The sequence below is a fragment of the Rhea americana genome, unplaced genomic scaffold (assembly GCF_003343005.1).
Source record: "Rhea americana isolate MKP2758 unplaced genomic scaffold, rheAme1 scaffold_135, whole genome shotgun sequence".
NCBI lineage: Eukaryota > Metazoa > Chordata > Aves > Rheiformes > Rheidae > Rhea > Rhea americana.
In genome coordinates, this window is record NW_028185428.1 from 272,249 (window position 1) to 293,104 (window position 20,856).

The 20,856-nt window shown below is 42.7% G+C and overlaps 1 protein-coding gene across 1 annotated transcript; it reads left to right on the forward strand.

Annotated features, from left to right (window-relative positions):
* The first annotated feature begins 33 nt into the window (after positions 1 to 33).
* On the forward strand, positions 34 to 20,759 carry HMGXB3 (HMG-box containing 3). The gene is made up of 20 exons (XM_085298045.1): positions 34 to 121; positions 694 to 841; positions 1,256 to 1,430; positions 2,028 to 2,591; positions 3,246 to 3,344; positions 4,844 to 4,975; positions 6,877 to 7,289; positions 7,658 to 7,833; positions 8,279 to 8,376; positions 8,954 to 9,052; positions 9,539 to 9,688; positions 11,400 to 11,698; positions 13,149 to 13,276; positions 13,880 to 14,011; positions 14,296 to 14,480; positions 15,072 to 15,291; positions 16,310 to 16,443; positions 16,840 to 16,956; positions 17,365 to 17,574; positions 18,233 to 20,759. The coding sequence occupies exons 2-20, from the start codon at positions 696 to 698 to the stop codon at positions 18,707 to 18,709; spliced, it is 3,954 nt and encodes a 1,317-aa protein (XP_085154171.1). The 5' UTR covers positions 34 to 121; positions 694 to 695; the 3' UTR covers positions 18,710 to 20,759.
* The last annotated feature ends 97 nt before the right edge of the window (positions 20,760 to 20,856 follow it).

Genomic DNA, 20,856 nt, shown 5'->3' on the forward strand with positions numbered 1-20,856 from the left:
CGGCGCGGCCTGCCCGCTGCCCTCCCTGCAGCCGGCCGGTAGCTCCGCCGCTGCCTCCTCCGCGCCCCGCCTGGGACGGGACCGCCGCCGCCCGGCCGCGGCTCGGCCCCGGGGCTGCCCGGTGAGTTCCGCTGCGTGGGAACCGGGCGTCGGTTTAATGGGCTCTGGCTGGTCCGGGGTTAGCGGCTGCGGGGGGCTGGGGCGCCGAGGGCTCCCCCGAGCCGGCTTGTGTCGCATCTCGTCTCCCGAGGCCTTCTGTGCTTTGGAGCCGTGAGGTTTTTTAACCGAGAATCCCCAGGGAGCCGCCTGTAGGCAAGCGGGTTACGGGCTCCCGTGTTCGCTGAGCCCCGACGTCGGTTTTGGGAGTGTGGCTGTGGGCATCTGCTCGCTGTGGTTAGGGCTCATATCAGGTTGCTGAAATTATCTTAGCAGTTCTTAGCGAGTGGCAGCTTTTGAACATAAGCACGTGTGGCTGCACCAAACTGGTGATATGGAACTTCTGGAAGCAAAGGTGTTGTCTTCGAAAAATAGATTAATAGCCAATGTGTAGGTATATCGGTTAACAGAATTCAAGCTTATGCAGTAGTAAYGCTTTCAATTTACAAAGGTGAATTCAGAGCAGTTTTTGGTGACTAAAACGTCATATAACTTGGTGAGTATGTAATGGAAAGGATGTTTTTTTTTCTTTTTTAGCAATGGAGGCTCCATATGATGGCACCGAAGTAACTGTGGTAATGGAGGAAATAGAAGGCACCTACACTTACGCATCACCAGTGCCGTCTAAGAAGAAAAAGAAATACAAAAGTTCTGGAGATCATGGTGAAAAAGCCAAAAAACCTAGGTAAGCTTCCTGTATCTTCATTTATTTTCTACATAGAATGTGGGAGCACTTTTCCATGTTTCCGGTGTAAATAAACTTTACAGTACACTTGGAACATTTTATAGCATAAAATATTATATATAGAATCTTGACACTTTAGGCACACTCTGATATGCATGCCTTTATGGGAGCTACAATTGCTTGATCTGAACTTCGTGTGCTTCTGAAGAATTTACCTTAGATTCTGTTTGTTACTGCAGAGGTTTTGTTCAGAATCTTAGYTCTTATTTAGCTTTAAAAATGCTTTTAAAAAGAGAGCTGAAAATAACATGCTGGTAACTTGACCTTGAGACCAGYATAAAACTTGTGGATTTCTTTTTCCAAAGGTGTTTATCTAGAATGACATTATCATTTCGGTCTCTGGTTGCATTTCAGATCTGCTTACCTCCTCTACTATTATGATATATACTTGAAAGTACAACAAGAGCTGCGCCACCTCCCTCAGTCTGAGATCAACAAAAAGATCAGTGAGAGCTGGAGGTTACTCAGTGTGGCTGAAAAAAGCTATTACTTGGAGAAAGCCAAGCTCGAGAAGGAAGGATTGGACCCGGTAAACTGCCTTTCCTGCCATTCCTTGGGTTGTGAAGAGAGGCCAATGGCTGTAACTGCTTTGGCATTTACCTGTGTACATAGCACTGCATGGAGGAATCATTTCAGTGCAGGTTCTGGTTTGTAAATCTGCTTAGGATAGTCTACGTACAAGCAGTGTGCAAGGCAGTGAATTTCGTCTGCTTTTTCTCTCCGTTCAGTCAAGGAAAGTAGAAATGTATCTGTATTGTACCTGCTGATGAGAACAGGTTTAGCTCAGCTGGTTAGAGTGTGGTGCTAATAATGCCAAGGTTGTGGGTTCGATCCCTGTACAGGCCACTTGTTTGGGTCCAGAGGTCCCTTCCAACCTTACCATTCTATGATTATTAAGTAACAGTGTTGGGCTTGTATCTTGTTGTCAGATAGATTGGTAGTAAGTCAGATGACAAAAATCAGAGTTTAGAGGGATTCTATGGGCTCTGTTGCATGGAGAGCTTCCTGGCAAGCTGCTTTGGGAAACCACTTGAATTTTAAGCGCTACAGTAGTCAAGAACAGGATTGAGAATTGAATCTTTCTTTACTCTTGCTTATTTATTCCATACTCTGTTTTTGCCAACAGAACTCCAAGGTGTCCACTCGGACTGCGGTAGTTCCAGACGTTCCAGGTTTCCGTAAGATTCTTCCCCGCTCAGATTATATTATTATTCCTAAAACTACTCTTCAGGAGGACAGGAGCAGGCAGTCGCTGGAACTTTGTGTGGCACAGGGTCAGGCAGCATCTGAAGGGTTAACGGCTTCCACCAACATCACAAGTGTCTCCCATGATGCTGTACAAAACATCCTTTCTGTGGACTCGAGCCACGTTGGCATTTCCGAGCAGTGCATTGCCATTGAAGGACTAGCAGAAGAGACGACTTCATTTTGTCAGTCAGATGCTGTGGAAGAAGTTGTTGCGTCAGAGGTCCTCTCGCAGTACGTTGGGCCTGTGACAGATAAAGTGGCTGGGGATGTCCTCTTGGATGAGGCTTCTTTGGAAATAGAAGGGCAACCGTATCAAACAACTCGAGTAGTTATTGAAGAGACTCTAGTTAGCAACTCCACAGACATCTCCAGCGGGAGCAYGGCAATGGCCCGTCCTCAGGTTTCAGATGGCCTGTCTGTAGTGACGGTGATGRCTGGGAGGGTAAGCTACTGTAGTGATACTCAAATGCCTTCTGTCAGCTTCTYGCCTGAGATCTTAGTGTTCTTCAGCACATTTGATTCTTGATGGCTATGGGAGGTTCTGCACTGCGCAGCATGCTCGCACTCAGTAGTCAGAGAAACAGCAGCATTTCTAACGCGGTGATTACGCTTTCTCTGATTACTGACTCTCGCTCCTGATAGTGATTCTGCCATATGCTGTTATTGCCCATGTCTTAAAGTGGCTGCTTGATTTCCCATTAATATTTGGGGTGAGTTGCACGGTTATACTACAGGATTTTGAGAAATTTAAATATATTATCTCTGCTCCTGATAGCTATTTTCTTGGTTGTAGCGGGCTGGGTGAAAGGAGTCCTTTAAAGTTGAAGTTAGATATCAGCTGTAGAAAACATTAAAGAATTGAGCCTGTTATTTTCTATCTCAACCTGTGAAGAGTTTGATAATTTGCCAATTTTGCCAATTTACCAGTGTGGTGCTGGTGGGGCCCTTGCTTTTTAAATGATTGCTGTTCTTTGCTGCTTTGTGGTCTCATCAGTCCTTAAGATACATATTCAAGGGCAGTGCTCATGAAAGGGTGGGACACAGTTCACCATATCTCTTGCTTTCAGCATATATTCTTCCTCTGACTTCACTTTAGGATACAGAAGAGAACAGCTCCTCCACACCCACTACACAATTTATTATGTTACCTTTGCCAGCTCATTCTGTTGTGGAGAACCCAGCGTCGATTAAATTGGTAAGAAATTCAGTCTCATATGCYATGTTAGGGTATGCATATGTTACTATAGGTTTGGCTTAAATGTGTTAGAGTAGGAGGGGTTTGATCATGGTCCATTTCTTAATCATAGTCCAAACTCGGGTCGTCATATCAGTCGAAATATTTCTTGTCCCCTCCTTTATGGCCTTGTGTGTGCTAATGGAGGCCTCTGGCTCCCTAGAGCTTCTTAACTAGGTGCCTCTTCCTGCTGCCTTCTTCCTTGAGGAATTCTTAGAGATAAATGGAAGTAAATAATGCTGTAACAACCCATCTAGCTAGCAGCAGTTTTTTGTTGCCCTTAAAAAAAATTTTTTTGAGGATCTATATAATCATGTGTGGCATCTACTTGAGTCCATATGGATTTAGCTTAGCTGGTTAGAGCATGGTGCTGCTAATGCCAGTGTCATGGGYTCAGTCCCTATATGGGGCTATGCTGAGGGTTGRACTAGATGATCTCCAGAAGTCCCTTCCAACCTTACCATTCTGTGAGTCTATGAATATCTGTTTGCTTAAAATGCAAGTGTCCATCCTTTCTGGGCAAGAATCTGCTCTCGTGATTGGAGCATGCGGCTTCCCCAGCCCTGTGGAGGGCTACTGCTTTGGCTATGTGATAGGGGATGARCAGTAACCTAAGTTTTTTGAGGGGCTCGTTGCAGTAGGAAGGATAGTGCTATTTCTCTAACATAACCACTTCAATCACCTATATTTTTGTAATCATTGTAAGACTTTACCATACAGTCAGCACAGCAGCTCCTAGTGTTGTACAACTTAGTATCAAATCATGTTTTTTTGGATCCTCTATACAGCCAGCTGATAGAACACTTCAGGTATTTATAGTGCTGCGTAGTGTAATACTCTTCCAGGTGTCTTATGGAAAATGGAGATAGCTCAGGTTTTTGTTTCCAGGGAGCAGTGCTTAGCTTAAATTGTTTCGTTTCCTTGATGACAGCAATTACATTTCTAGAAAAACTATACCTAGTTATCGACTTGTGGTGCAACAGCTCCCTCTGGAGCATTGAGGACACGTGAATCTTAACAAGCACTGTCCTGACAGTAGATCAGCCTARTTGACACTGGTGTGTTACTCTCATGTTGCCTTATTGTGGATTGTTTGAATAATTCTTACACCATATTGTGACTTTTTCATATTCWTAAGAGAACTGTTAAGTAGTTGTAAATGCAAGGTTAGCTTTTCCAGCAGTGTATATGTGTTCCTCATCTCTGATCCGCTGTTTGATCCAAAATCTGAGGAAACTGAAAGCTCTTGTAGAGACTGAACACTGAAGTTCAGTGTAGTTATAGTGCTGACTTACTCTGATCTGACTGTGTGCTGRTTGATCAATAAAATGAGTAATAGTGGAGGACTGTTACGATTTACTAGATAAGGTTTGTAAAAGCTTGTCAGGAAAGGGAAATGAGCAAGCGCAGCTCTGTGTTTTGCAGTTCTGTAGAGAGATTCTTGACAATTCTCATTTCAGACAACAACCTACACTCGCAGGGGACATGGAAATTGCACCAATCCTGGCTGTTCTTTCACTTATGTCACCAGGCATAAACCACCAAAATGCCCAACATGTGGGAACTTCCTAGGAGGGAAGTGGATCCCAAAGGTAACTTCTGCTTTTCCTCCGCTTTTACTTATTTATTAGCTGAAAAGTGGCATTTTCCTGAATGTCTGTGATAWCCCTAGAACTGTAGAACTAGTATAGGATGTCAGATATGACAGAATTCATCTCTGCACTTGTATTCCAGTGCTTGTRCTGGAGCAAGTTACCACTGCAGAAGACTTTCAGCCCAGGTGAGACAGAACTGAAATTACCACTCTGTGGGTAAAGATGCMGCTCATAATGGTATTAATTAGAATAGAGGGGGGCAGATTTAGTAGCACTGCCTCAYTGAGAAGGCATAAATTCTTCTGGCCCTCTCTATTATGGTTTCTGTGATTACAAAGTACTGCCTGTTTTTCCTGCTACAGCCCTAGCTGAGCTCAGGGAGTTGGTTAAACCATTTGTTTTATGGTGTGCCTTGTTATTTATCTAYATTTGTAGCTCTTCTGTAAATTGAGGTTCTGTGATGGTCTTTCAGTGTGGTTTTATCAACAGAAGGGCAGAGCAAACCTGAAATATAGTAGTAGTATTTGACCATTTGGGAGCTAATAATAAGGGTGCTGTAGAAGAAACTTAAATGCTGTTGGATTTTGTTGACCTATAGCTGTGTCTTAAAATTTGTGGTGTTCTCATCTATGATTGGAAGGAAATTCGTGGATATTGTTGGAGTTGTGGGCACAGACTTGATTGMATGGAAAAATCTTTCTCTACCTCATACCTACCCTACTTGAATTATTGGCATTCCTACTAGCTGTATGCAAGCTACTTGCTCCTTAAACCTTGGCAATGTAGTGGTGAAGACTAGTCAGCTCTGGACAGGTGTGTATTAAATTTGTCTGGTACAGGACCCTTCAGATATAAGCTAAAGGATGCTCTCAGTGTGAGCATTTGCATGGACATTCAGTGACTTTAAACAGATTTGTCATGAGTCTCTTTTGTTCTGTGCCCAGATCCATTAAGCATTTGTAGGCAAGAACTTTTTCAGACAGCTTACAAACTGAGTAGTGTCTGAGCTGATGGCTGGGCTTCGTATGTGCTAGGATCCAAATAATGATGACAACTTATTAGCTTTTGTTCTGTAACCCTGCTGAACTAGATAAATGGCCAACTGCAAAAACATGTTTCTGTCTGAATATGGCAGGCCTGCTCCTGTTAAATTAAATTCTACAATGATTAGAACTGAAAGGTTTTGGAGGTAAGACTTTGTTTCGGTTTTATTCTGCTCTTTTGGGAACACATATGCCTGAACAGTTCCACTTGTTCTTCTGTTTTCATGCCTTGGGAAAAACGTGTACCAGGATTTTGTTTGTTTGTTTTGTTTTAAAGCAGTAATAACAGCAGTAGAATTGTAACTAAATATATAATGTACCTTCCTATTCTTTAGAAAAGAAAGCGACTAGGCTAGAGGATGTCTGTTTAACCAAATGGGATAAACACCCTCCACCCTAGAATATCCTTATGAATACAAACTGTATAGAAAGCTTAAAACTAACATGCTCTCTTTGATATCTAAATAGTTTGGAGGAACAGACAACTTCAGAGAGCTGAAACTACGAAAGTAAGGTGTAGGAGGTGGATCCTTGTTACAGAAGGTGGTGGATGACCTATCAACCAAATGTTGATATTTGAGGGAGTTTAAGAAGACCCATTCTTCAAAGTAAACGGTGTTTGAAATATTAGTAGAGAGTCAGGAGGCAGGATAAAATATTAGCAGGGACTTTATTGTGGTAGGAGGTGATGTCTTTCTGCCATTATATATGGTGCACTGCTTAAAACACTTGCARTTTTGCTATTTTGATCATTTGGATGTTAAATAGCCTGTGGCAAACCAGATATATTCAAAGAGAACTTATTTACCTGTGAAAGTCTAAAGCTCTGAAGTGTGACTATCTTCTTGTTTCTAGGAAAAGCAACCAAAAAGTAAATCTGAGCCAAATTCAGGCACCTCTCTTAGAACTCCGGCAGCTAAAAGAGGTCAACAGATGGTTGTCACAGAACAGGCAACTGTTTGCGAGAATACCTCCAAGTCTGCCTTGGAAAGCTCTGAAGCTGTCAGCCAGCTACTGAATGCTGTGCCTGTTGGAGGGCAAATGCAGGAGAYGGAGTGGGAGGAAGTGATCATCTCTGAGGCTCACATTCTTGCAAACAGTGTGCTTGCTGAAGACAGAGGGAGTGTTGTTGGAGTGATGCTGAGCCAAGAGAGCCAACTGCAAAAAGAGTCTTGTTCGGAGCAGTCTGAAAAAGATGGCATAAGGCTGGGGCTACCACCGTCCTCTGAGGTGCAGAGTCCGAATTCCTTTACGAAAAAAACAGTGGGGTGAGTCAGCTTTCCCTATGTTAAGGGAGCGTATGTTGTCTCTTTGGGGCTGATGGGATTAATCCAAGAARTTGAAGGCTGTTGGCAGTACCTCTTGTAAGACCTATTCTATGTATTGTCTGCTTCTTGCCAGTTCGGAATTGTTCCTTMAAGATTGTTTTGTTTAGTCAAAGCTAATTTTCTTAAGTGACAAATTGTTAGGGTAATCGCAGGGCAGATGTGATCTCTTTTCTACTCTAATAACTGTGATTATTACACTAATAAAGCATACTTCAGGAAGAGGAGAAAATCAGGGAAGAGGAGGAATTAAAAAAAATGTATATATAAAAAATGGATTTTTTGAGCCAGTTGTAGCTTTTGTCTTTCAGAATTGATGCTCCAGCTGCTTCACACAAAGGACAAGAAGTAAAGAGTAAACTGAGACCTAAGCCCTCCTTGCTGGCTGCAGCAAGACCCATGAGAGCAATTCTCCCTGCACCAGCCAGCTTGGGGAAAGAAGCCAGTACTGAGCATCCTAGCAACAGACAGGCCTTTCCAAATACTGGTAAAAGCAGTGTTCTCCAGTGTGCTTTGGGAGTGGTTGTCCTTCCTTGCCATATTGAAGTGTTTTTTTCAGATGATGTGATATGGCTGAAGGGAGATAGTGAGCTGTCTTAGAAAACTTAAGCCTAAGCATGTGTTTGGCTAAGTTGTATGGAATGGAATAGTTTTGCTGTACTTCGCAAGGTCAGAACAAAAGATTTGTGGGAAGAATCCCCCCCCCCCCCCCAAAAAAAAAAAAGAAAAACACAAAAAACAACCAAACAAAGGGCCCCTATTTCTTTCTAACTGAGAGTGCAGGCAAACAGAGTATGAAAAACCTGCCTGGGTCATTTTGAGTTCAGAGGAAAAATCTTATGTGACTTGTGGTGGCATTTACCAAAGCTRTCAGAGTATAACAGAACCCGTTTTTCTGTTTCTAACCTGTTGCATCCCTTTCTTATTTCAAGACAAGCATTCCCCTCTGAGAACATCAGGCCTGAAGCCCAGTACACTGAAACAGCTGGGTCAGTCAATTCTGCAGCCACCAAGTACTGAGGAACGAAAGGTATCTATGGTTTGTTCTTCAAACATATTCTTTTCCTTTGGATTTTTTCTCCAGAGTGCAGGGTATGACCTGAGTGGTGAGAAACAGAATAGAAAAATGTGGCAACCTTTTGATAATGAGATCTATGACTGACAACTTTTAAATGAGATGGCTCTGAAGGAGCATGATGGCTGGATGAGCCTAGGACCTGAGCTGAAAGATGCTATTGGGCAGTCCTTCCGTTGGCTGCATTGAGAACCTACCAGTTACTGCCAGAAGGTGTTCTGAGGATTTGCTAGTGTTTTGAAAATCTGATATGTAATAGATTTTCTCAGTACTCTCTATTTCACCTGTGACAGATGACTAAGTATGAAACAAAGCATGCAAAGATGCTGGAATACTTCTGTTTCAACTGTAGTGCCTTAGTACACAAAATAGCATGTACCAGTCCTCTGCTGTTAAACACAGCAGCTTAGAAGGAAAAAAAAGAACCCCCCTAAAACCTTATAGATATTGCTTACAGAGCGTGTGTATCCAGTAGTATGCTTATCATGAATGATTTTTTTTCTGTATTTTCTCCTTTTCTTTCAATCTCTAGCTCCATAGTGCTTTGACCGGTAGGGCATCACAGGTTAAAGTGGTGGAGGTCAAACCAGAGCTATTCCCTTCCTACAAGTACAGTTGCACCGTAACTTTGGTGAGAATTTTTTCAGATGGTCTGATTTATGTTGTGGGGAGTGCCATCTCTAGGATGAGAATGTTATGTGATTTTTTTTTTTGTTTGTTTTACTGATTTGCAGAAATGCATTTAATGTGAGGCAATTTGTTCTTTATGTTATCTGTTGACCTAATCTAGGATGACTATACTATGTTACAATCATGTTTGGGACTGATTTTTTTTTTCTTCGTAAACTGGCATAATTCCTGTCCCATCATGGATTAATGGTAGAGGATCAATGGTTTCTGAATGAGTTTAATGTGCTAAGTGTTTGTGATCTCTGGAATTTGCTCCCGAATGTCTTGAGTATCAGTTCAGATATTGTGTGCAAAGTGAAAGGCCTATCATTTGGTCTTTAAACTAGGTGATATAAGTTACAAGATAGAATATTTGAGCAGATTTTTTTTAGACTCCTCCTGGCATCTAAAATCAGAGTCAACAAACATTCTTCTTTTGTCATTCCAGGATTTGGGATTGGCAACATCACGTGGCAGAGGGAAATGCAAGAACCCCTCTTGTAGTTATGTGTATACAAACAGGCACAAGCCACGGATCTGTCCAAGTTGTGGCTACAATCTTGCCAAAGATAGAGCTGAGAAAACAGCAAAATCCCTGGTAAGGTTCAGAAACTCGTCGTTCTTCTCAGTGGGCCATTGTGGGATAGGAGGAGGTGCCTTAATTTGTGATTCCCTTTGGATTTTTTTTTAATTATAAAGACACAGCCTTTTCTAACAGAAAAATTTTCTGTTGAAAATACTTGTGATATTTTTACTGTCCAAACCCTTGCAACAGCGGTGCTTCTGAGAATGAGAGTGATTGCACTCATTTCTACCACTGGATGTCTCCATAGCTAAAAATACTTAAAGCATGTAGGTACATATGCACTGAGAAAATCGCCCTGAAAAGTCACATTTCTTGCATCAGTTTTGCTGAACTTTAGTCTTTATCAATAAACTCTCAAGTAAGCTCTGTTTTTAGACCAACTTGTGGCAACAGTTGAGTTAGTATGTTTTGTATTACAGCTTCCTATTTTTAGGGGTTTGTAGCACAACTTTACTTGCAGCCTGAATTTATTAGTTTATTTCTGAATGTATTTTTTTTCTTTTTTAGAAGAACATTGTTCAAGTTGTCTGCTATTTCTTTACATGGATATAAATAATAAAACTTTTTTTTTTTGCTTCTGAACTTTCTTTTGTATTTGAAGTTTTGAACTTCAGCTTTTCTCATACAGAATTATTTTGGTTATGAAAAAAGAGCTGTCCTGTTCTTTACTGGAATGCCCACTCAGCATACAAACAGATTGCATTTTAGATTGTGTGGTAATTTGACTCTTCCACTTGCTTTTTATTTATTTATTTATTTGAAGAACATAACTTCGTGAAGTGTTTATTCGGAGGGAAAAAAAACAGGACAAACTCTAATAGCCTGTGTGAAAAACGCACATAAGCATACCACTGTTCCGTACATATCTGCTTAGCTCAGCTTGCGTTTTGGGAGGCGTGTGGCTTGTCTCTTCCTCATTGGGTTTTTTATTTTTATTTTCTGGTTCTAGCTGTGTTTAACATTGCTATTACAAAGTTGGTTGTTATCTCTGCTGTTTGGACTRATCATTTATCTCATTGTTAGGCTAGACAGAAAAACAAGTTGAAATGTTGGCAGAAGGGTTTAAGTGATTAAACAGATCAGCCTGTTTACTTCTCTGTTCTTTTGAGCCACCTAGAGTTTGATTCTCTTGTGCTTGTGCTTTTTGACTTGATAGCACATGCATATGTATGGTACATAATCAGCAATATTATTGGTGGATTCCATACATTGCATCCATAAGTTCTTTTTTAACACTTGCCTCCCCATGCTTCTGTAGAGGTCTGCAGACTGCACTGACCCTCGGAACATGCTGTAGAGGACAAYATGCCTGATAAATGGCAGAGCAAGGCAGGGACAGAATTGCCAGGAATATTGAAGTGTTTATATACTTCCTGATGGTTGTCTCCACCTTCTTGATCCTCAGTCCCTGTACTGATGCTTCAGTTCAGTGATAAAGTTGTGAGGGCCTAAGCAGTATTATGGGAGTTCCTGAAGGGCTGGGCTGTCTGTAACTTTAAATATGCATATTATATACATTTTACATGTATATAGAAAAAAATATTTTTGGTGAAGTAATCTAGCCCGAAAGCTACTATCTGTGGTCAGTTACTGAGCAGCAGAACAGAAGTCTGCTGGGTGGAAAGGTTACTRTATTTCTGTTACCTTTTGTGACCTTTAGACTTCTTGGTATTTCAGCCCCATACTTGCCTGGTAGAAAATGAGTGTTCGGTTTGCTTCCTAGGAGGTCAATCCAGGTCAGTCTGTGCTGAACACCACTGAGCCCCTAACCCCATCCCAGAAAGAGATTCAGCGTCAATCCACTCTGCAGTTGCTGCGCAAGGTAATGCAGATTCCAGAGAATGAATCAGAACTGGCTGAGGTCTTCACGCTCATCCATGAACTCAACAGCTCGCGGCTCATCTTGTCCAACGTGAGTGAGGAGACAGTCACCATAGAGCAGACCTCCTGGTCAAACTACTATGAGTCTCCATCTGCGCAGTGCCTCCTCTGTAACAGCCCATTGTTCAAAGGGGGACAGAAGTAAGATTCTGTTTTAGACTTGTGACTCTTTCAACCTCACGCTGATATTCTGTGTTACAGATACACCTGAGTGTTTGTTTTAGCCCTGATGTTGAAGCTGGCTCAAGTGACACAGAGTAAACTACATGTCTGTGGAAAGGACTTTAGCTGGTTAGCTATGACCTGTTTGTTTATCCTGCACAGTTTAGTTTGCCATAGTCACCGTTTCTATACAGCCGGAGAACTTGATCAAAAGTCATTGCTATGTCTAGGTGTATTTTTTTTTTGAAATGGAATCTCTTCATTATTCATCCCCTCTCTTTTCCATTCTGATGTTTTGAGGTTGCCAGAGGCAAAACTGTGAGATTATAGATTTGTGTTATGTGATTTCCATGGTTTCTGTCATCCTGATATGACTGTTGTGTGGCTCCTTTTGCTTATGATGCTTTCATTCTTTTCATGACTTAGCGTGGGCTTGAGTGAATCCTCTTTCAGAGCCAACAACCAAACTGAAGCCTGAAAGACTCAGAAAATACCAGTGTATGGTCTGGATTACCTTAAGTAGATATGTATAAAAGCGCACAGGATACCTTGTCAMTGAGCCTACCAAACATCTTCCCATTATCTAAAGCCTGGATTGAGCCATATCCAAAGCAAGATGTTGTTCAGTTTACTGTTGTATTTCTTTCTTGAACCAAAACCATTTTCTTGGTGCCAGTTAAGGATGTTGGCTTTGTTCAAGCTAGTACTAACTGATATTTTTCCACCAGAGATACTTTTTATATTCAGTAAAATCTACAGACAAGTGCCATGTTGTGCTCTGTCCTTTGCCTTGCAACTTACCAACTTGTGCATTGTATATCCTTGCTTTTGTGCTGGAGTGCTTTGCARTGCTCTGAAAACCTGCGTGGGACTCTCAGCGTGTGCCTGCATAAGCTGAAATTAAATTGCCTCCTGTGAGGGGGAAGCTGGCTTTGACTTTGATTTGTATTTTCTCAGGTGGACAGCTGTATTTCTGCCATTAGGGTACAGCTGACATTTTTCTCTGAACTTCCCCGTCAGCAGTCTTGCTGTAAAGGGGTGGATGTTGCTGTATTTTAGTGTGCAGGGATAGACTCTTGGGTAGACAGTGGTACAGGGCTCTAGTTGCCATTTGTTGCTACAAGCAATAGGGCTGACAGTTCTACCAGGGAAGCTGGGACTGAAACTTTTTTCCACCTCTCAAATGCTGTCTACTGGATGTGGGGAGATGTAAAGATGCTGTAGTGCTGTTACAAGAATGTGAACAGTGACCTGAACTTACTTAAAATGTGTTGAATTTTTCCAGTTTGAATTTGTGAACTGGCTTAGACTGACATACTGACTAATGAACTAGTATGAATTAGAACAGCTTAAGTTATAGTAGCACTAGGCTGAAAAACCTACTAGCTTGATTATCTAATACGAGTTGACTTCTGCTTGTTTGTTACAGTTCCCTTGCTGGTCCTCAGGAGTGCTGGCTGCTGACGGCTAATAGGTTGCAAGTTGTTACTGCTCAGGTCAAAGTGTGTTTGAATCTGCAGTGCCTGGCCCTTCATAGCTTCACTGATATTTACACAGGTAGGAAAGAAAGCAAGTGCACCTATTTGCAGTATGAGTACAGTTTAAACCCTTCTAAAGCCTTGAGAATGTATTGGGACAYTTTCTTCATGCAGAAAAGCGTCCCCCCTGCACCGTATTAAGCTCTTACATTTAAGCTTACTCAAAGAGTATAAGAAGCAGAACAATTCAGTATAACTTGAACACTGTAATGAGAAAGATGAGGCACTGCTTTACTAGTGTAGCTGTCCTGTGTGTAAGTGGTAAATGTTGAGTTTTGTGATGCTTATCATGAGATTGCGGTTGAAGACATCTCTGCAGAGTGTTGTTTCTCAGYGCTGGCTGGTGAGACTCAAGTAGCAGTGATTGCAGGCTTCCTGCAAAGCAGAGTGGAGCTGAGAAGATGGATTGATTCTTGTTTCTTTTAGCCTTTATGTTTAAAAGCAGGTCTAGAAAAGGATCTAACCTTGCTAATGTGCAGAAGGATCAGTTCCAGAAGTCCTATCCAGCTGCTGATCCTCTGAACAGTACTCACATGAGTGTTTTTATCAGTAAGCAAGGAATGTTTTATTGTGAGGAAGATCTGAAATGCCACAGACAATAGCTATATTGTTTTTACTGCAGGCCTTTTCAATGTAGGCAACAAGTTGCTGGTGAGCTTGGATCTTCTATTTGCAATTCGAAACAACATTAAACTTGGAGAGGATCCCAAAGTGGCTGTTGGCAGCATTCTGGACTCTGTTCAGGAGCAAACTGGTGGGTTTCCCTTCTTGTTTTTTACCATAGTACTTAGTCAAACTCTGTGACCTCGCCTATGATTGTAGGTTATAAAAATGGAAAAGCCACCTCTTATGGTGTGGTATGTTTCTGTGAAATTTCTGTTTAAATTACTTCCTAAACCCAACGGTACTTCTGTGGCCAGTTCTCTGTAACAATTGTCTAGAGGACAGGTTTGTTCTTACTCTACATAGGAGTTTTTTCCTACCTCTCCACTTCCTAAAGGAAGTGAAAGCTCTAACAGTGGCATGTTCTCTTTTCAGAAAAAAGCTTGAGTCCTGATGAGCAAACTCAGCTCCAGGAGCTGCTATGCAATGGCTACTGGGCCTTTGAATGCCTCACTGTCCGGGACTACAATGATATGATCTGTGGAATCTGTGGCATAACCCCCAAGGTGGAAATAGCCCAGAGGAATGTGGAAAATGTTCTGGCCCTGAAAAGCATAGAGGTAGGCTTTTCATGAGCTTTGCATCCTGTTCATATTCAAAGCAGATCATAATGGCTTTTGCTGAATCTGCTCTTTGTAATGCATGATAATTAAGTGAGGCCTTCGTGAGTAGTTTTCTGCTGATGCCTGGCAAGAGGATGTGGCTGGAGCGGTGATGCCTGCACTTCTTCTTAAAGGTGTTGATATATGGTCTGGAGAAAACAAGTTATTCTCTTCCTGGACCGCAGCTTTAGTCAGGCAGCCTCTGAAAGAAGCAACCTAGATGAAAATTGATGAACTTAATCTTCTTTTAACATGAAAATTCTTACTCAGTAGTGGTTCCCCTGAGGTGCTGTCTTCCCTAATGAGGAAAAATACCCTAACAGTAGTATGCAGCGTGCCTAGATTTAGGTTAAATAGATTATTTTGACTCTCACCAAGTGAAGAGTGATTGTGGGGAACTCCAGGACAGAAAAAGGAGCCTTATGTCATCATGTTATGTTTGGGCTGAGCACTTTCCTGGGTAGTCTTCCTGCCTTGTGTGAGGTTGATAACTATACTGTCAAATGTGGTTGGTTGTGTTTGACAAGTGTGTTGTCTTGCTCTTTCTAGTTTACTTGGCCAGAATTCTTGGCATCAAGTGAAGTGAATGTAGAAGATTTCTGGTCCACAATGGAGACGGAAGTGATTGAGCAGGTGGCTTTTCCCTCTAGCCTCCCCATTACAAARTTTGATGCCTCTATTATTGCTCCTTTCTTCCCCCCACTGATGCGAGGAGCTGTGGTGGTCAATACTGAGAAGGACAAGAACCTGGATGCACAGCCAGTGCCAGGTAACTGCTGAGGTGATGCTCATTAAGGAGCGCTGTAAGCAGTGGAGACTGGTCTTTTGATGATGCTTTAGAGCTGAGAAGTGATTGTTACATGGTTCTGTAGAGTCATGTTGCTTCTGTTGACAGAAGACAGTAACGTTGGGGTGATTTCAGCAATTCTCAGCATACTTATCAGCTTGAGCTTTGGCCTGTGCAGCAAAGCTTGAATACACTGGTGTGCTCTGAGGCATTTGAGATACAGAGAGCATGGGAAAACTCTGCACCTCAACTGATACATTGCCTGAATGCAAAAGGATGCTTGCATAACTTGGACACCAGTCAGTATAGTTTTTTCATGTTGGACTGATACCTGCATTGTGAAGGCTTCAAGCAGTGCTTGCTACTTCAATATCACAATTTCAAGGAAGGGTTAATAATTCTTTAATGGGAATTGAATAAAGCTTAGCAGATGGGTATACTAGTCCTGATCAGTGTTGTCAACATGCAGCATACCCGCGGCATTGACTACACGTAACAAGAAACAAAGAGATGAGTAGGCTTAGATGAACAAAAGCTGAATTCAGTACCAGCAAGTTCCCTTAACAGTTTAAGTATCAGATATACTGAAATTTGCACCTTGTGTTGTGGAAAGAAAATTGGCTTTGCATGTTTACCAAGTATAGGAGTTAGCTTTGCAGCTAACTCCTGGGGCTGTAGCTGTTTGTAGAGAGTTGAGCTGGAGAATCACTCACAGACTTTTGTGGATATGATCTACAGAGAAAGAAGCAGGGAAGCATTGCAAAGGATAGGCCTGGAACTGCTCAGTCTGAAGACTGCAGTCACACTAGTTTACAGGCTCATAAGTGACCTCGCTGGTGAGCAGTTAAAGTGTGACATACTTTGGAATTGGGGTTATTCATGGCTTTCTCTTGCTGGTAGTTGGTTGTGCAGTCTCTACTTCTGTAGTGTTCGGAAGAAATTATTTTGGTCACTTCTCCTTCTGAGAATGAGTGTTGAGACTTGTTTCCTGCCCTTGCAGGTAATGGGAGTGCCTTGGTGAGACTTCTGCAGGAGGAAACTTTAAGGCTTGAGCTTATCAGCTCTTACAGCAAAGAAGAGCTGCAGAGCTTTTTAACACAATGCGGCATTCCCTGGGAGGCTTCAGATACAAAGGTAATGCCTTGTTTACTCACATACCTACCTGCAGGAGAACTGTTCAACTTTAACTTTCCCTAGTTCACACCTGCCATTCTGGATAATTAACTTCCCATCTGAGTGTACTTGGTGCAGGAGTAGGTTAGAAATGAGAGCCTGCAGATTGCAGGGTAACTTGCAAGATGAAACAAGTTGAACCTGTCTGGGCTGGAAGAAAGGAAGCCCATAATTACCTTGTCACAGGTTCCACATTGTGTTAATTGCTTGTCATGCTTATGGTGCTGAGTGGGCGATTAAGAAGTTAGAGGCTATGCAAATTGGGACTTGGGAGACCTTATTCACAGCCTTCTCCCTCTTTGGGAGAGTCCATTGATTTTAGTCACATACAAACCTTCTCTGGGGACTCTTTTCTAGGACCATCTCTGTTACTCTCTTCTGGCTCTCTATGACTTTGTACAGAATGGGACAAGCATGAAGCAAGCCTCTGCCCATCACACAGGAGGGAAAATTTATAAAGTGTGTCCACATCAGGTAAGGAAGGCTGGAGTCAATGGTATTGTTCTTTATCCTGCTATTTGCTATTATCTGACTTGCCAATGTGGATCCCTCTCATTAAATGAAAACAACAGAGTGGGTCTCTGAGCGGAGAAAAAAGACGCTGCCTTGGCAGACTTAGAGGATGTGCAGTCCTGCAGGAGACTTTAAGGTTGACTGGAGTCATCTGAAACCTCTTTGATATGGCTGCTGAGGTGGAGTTGAAAATCATCTCCTCCGTCTCTTTCTCCAGAACAGAATATCTTTAGAGAAAGTAACTGTCTGATTATTGTATTGTCTGGAATACCTGAAAGGAAGGAAGTTTAATTTTTTTCCATCTTTTTGTTTTCTGTCATAAGTCTTCAGTTCTGTTGTATTGCTTGGTGCTAATCCTTTTCTTTCTAGGTTGTGTGTGGCTCAAAGTACATAGTAAGAGGAGAAAATGCCCGGGATCATGTGGACCTGTTGGTCTCCTCGCGCCACTGGCCTCCAGTGTATGTAGTAGATACAGCCTCTTCAGTGGCACTGTGTGCAGATGTCTGTTGTCCTGACCTGACTTCCCAGATGTGGGGGAAAAACCAGGGCTGCTTCTCTGACCCTATGGATCCTCCAACGGTTAGTTATATCCACCTTTGCTCTCTGCTGTGCCAGTCTAATGTGGAAAAATTCCAAGTAAGGTTAAAAATGTGCACGCACACACACACAGGTACAGAAAGACATATTTTTAACTATAGTTAGAGGTGTATGTTCTCCTCTGATTTTAGCCTAAAGCAGGGGTAGAGCATAGTATACTGTACCTCAGGATAATTCACCTGGAGTTCCCTGACCAAGCAGCTTTGCCAGTGCAGAGCTGCTGAGCACCACTGAAAGCCTTACCTGTTGCCTAGGGTGTTGCATTGGGTTTACACTCCTTACTGGGAAGGGCTGCACTGGAGGTGTGTTGTATCGGATCAGCTCATGAACTTTGGAATATGTAGCTTATCTTGGCACAGCAACTCCGTTCATTCAAACTGATATACTAGCTGAGAAATGAGAGAGGGAGAGGGTTGCTCATCTCTTCGAATTATCTGTGATGACATAAGAGTGGGGAAGGGGACGTGCTGAACCATCTTTCTGTGGTCTTCAGGGAAAAGCCTGATTACATTAGCTCTCCCGCTGTCCTAGCTCATAGTGCTGGGTRGAGTTCAGCCAGATGTTAGTTTTATCTTGTTCTCTTAACCACAGGGAAGTAGGTTCTGATATTACCTGGTATGTATGTGTACTCTCTCCCCAGTATGTGTCCTGCCCTGAACTGCTAGACCAGCACTACAGCGTAGACATGACTGTGGCTGAGCACTCTGTTCAGCACCCAATCACTAAGTCGTCAGCACGCCGAATTGTTCACCTGGGTTCAGAGCAGAACAGCCACCAAGATCCAACAGCTCGGCATCACTGCATCTCCCTTTGCCGAGAGCTGGAGCCTTACAGTGCTATCATTGCTGCTATCAACGATAGCAAAACTAGCAACATCCGCCAGAGGCCCATCACCTTTGAGAACGCCACACACTATTACCTCTACAACCGCCTCATGGACTTCCTCACCAGCAGGGAGATTGTGAATCGGCAGATCCAGGAGATTGTACAGAGCTGCCAGCCTGGTGAGGTGGTAATTCGTGATGCTCTCTACCGGCTTGGAGTGGCCCAGATTAAAACTGAAACAGAAGAGGATGAAGAGGAGAACCAGGAAGAAGATAAAGAGGCTGCTGAATAAAAAACCAGCTTGTTGGTTTCTCTTTCTGGTCATCCAGATGGGTGGGCTCAGCCATGTTCTGCAGGGTTTGGGCAGCTGCCAGGCTTGAGAATTTATTTTTACAAGTTGGAGATGTGATACTGATGGCTTTGACTGCTGTTACTGACCAAAGAGCTGTGTGCTTCCAGAGTATCACAACTGCTGCTTTGAGCATGGGTCTGTTACCACTTGCTGAAGGCTGCAGTTCCCTCCTAAGGTGTGTGATGGACCCACTGTTCGGTCATATGAGGTGTTGCCCTCCCTGCAGTTGGAGAGCGAAGAAGGGAGAGGCATTTCTGGTAGCTGAGAGTATGCATTGTCAAGTGCACAGGTTTTTATTTCTGAATCTTGCTTACTGACTTCCTTGTGCAAATTGGTGCAGATTTGGGGGTGTGGGAGCAGGCCTGGAAGGAGGTCAAATAGCCAAGAAATATTTCCCCCAAAACATTCTGAATGGATTGGTTTAGGACACTTACTCTTGCTTGGAAATTTTATAGGGCTCTTGTTATGTATTGGCTGCATTCAATGTTTAGTTGAGGAGAGGTGCCCATGCAGCCTTACTGCGCCATATCTGGGGAGCCTCACTGGCAGCTGCAGTTCTGGATCCAGGATTGTAGGTACTTGGGCTGCAGAGAGCTTGTTGGGTTGTTTTGTCCCTTCATATGAGTGCTAATTGAGAAGCTGAAACACTTAGTGAAGGTCCTTATATATGTTAAAGTTGACCTAGTAAGCCCTATGGGAAACAGATTTATCTTAGAGCTGTAGAAGTGCTGTATAAGGTAATAGCTGAAACAGGAAGGGTGTTTAATTTCCATGCTGTCTTCTTGGGCACTTTACTTTTTTTCTGCAGTCTCATTCTATTCAAGGACTAGAGTTTGCTTATTCTGCTATTAGAGCTGAATCACAAGGATTGTCTGCAGCAGTAAGAAGAAACAAAGAATGCAGTGTAACCAGAGAGGCCTGAGCAGAGTTGTGTAGCCCTCCCTTGAAGGGAGCACTGGGAGAGCTACTCCACTTTTGGTAGTCTTAGCACTCTGTCAAGCATCGTATTTGCCCGACCGGTGGCCACACAGCTCTGTGCAAGTTAGCTGAGTCTCTTGCTGTCCAGGTAGTTTCCTCTGTTCCTTTAGAGGAGTCCCGTTAAGAGCTCTGCCCCTACAGTTTATCTAATGAACACCTTAGGCGCTATCTGTGAAGCTACTTGCGTTGTCTGCTGTCAGCTCCCTTTTGCTATTGCTGGCAATGAATCTGAAGGTGGATGTTTGCGGGGGGCCCGGAGAAGAGACGAGTGGGGATGCTAGATTGCTAAATTGCCATCCAGGATATTTATTTTGTTTGTGTGAGCAGTGGGGAAGATTCAGAGGCTTGTGGTGTGGTTGAAAACTCCCTTCTGTGAAGGGGAACCTATTGAGTACCGTACTGTAAAAGTAAATGTATTAAGTCTGAGCAAATGCAGTAATTATGGCTTGGGGTTTTTCTGTTAAGAACATTAACTTATTATGAGAGACATTAGTGACTTTTTTCAGTCAGTGATAAAGTTTAATAAATTATCTCCAATTTTTGGGGTGAAACTGTGGCCAAGTGAGTTGTTTCTGGTGTACAAGACCTGGAGAATCACAGTGGGAAAGGGCACAAACATTTTGCGTGTAAACCATGATTCCAGGCTGCACTGGCATGAGTGGACACGTTCCTTTTATGACAGTGGGGAAAATGATGGGAAGGGGATGTGTGCCTGATATTCTCAGGAACAATCTGTCCTGAGAGGAAAAGGCTGCAAACTTCCTTGAGCTCCTCACCAAAGTGTCAAATGCAGTCTTCCACAATACAGTTACTCTTTTCAGTGCAGCCAAGGTGGTGTTCTTTATATATAGCAAGAAAGCAGCTTCTGCAGTCAGCATGATCCCTTCTAGGGTTGTTTGTTTTGTTTTGTTTTTGTTTTTTATTTTTTTTTTTGAATTTATTTTAGGGGCTTCTTGGTACTGTCAGGGCTTCTCTGGTGCAGACGGCTTATAATAAATCTCAGGATCCAGAATTTCAGTTTGCCAACGTGATCTGACTTCAGCTTGAACTAATGTGGGCTGAGGAGCAACAAGAGGCCAAGGAGAATGAAATGACCGCCTGCTCTGCAG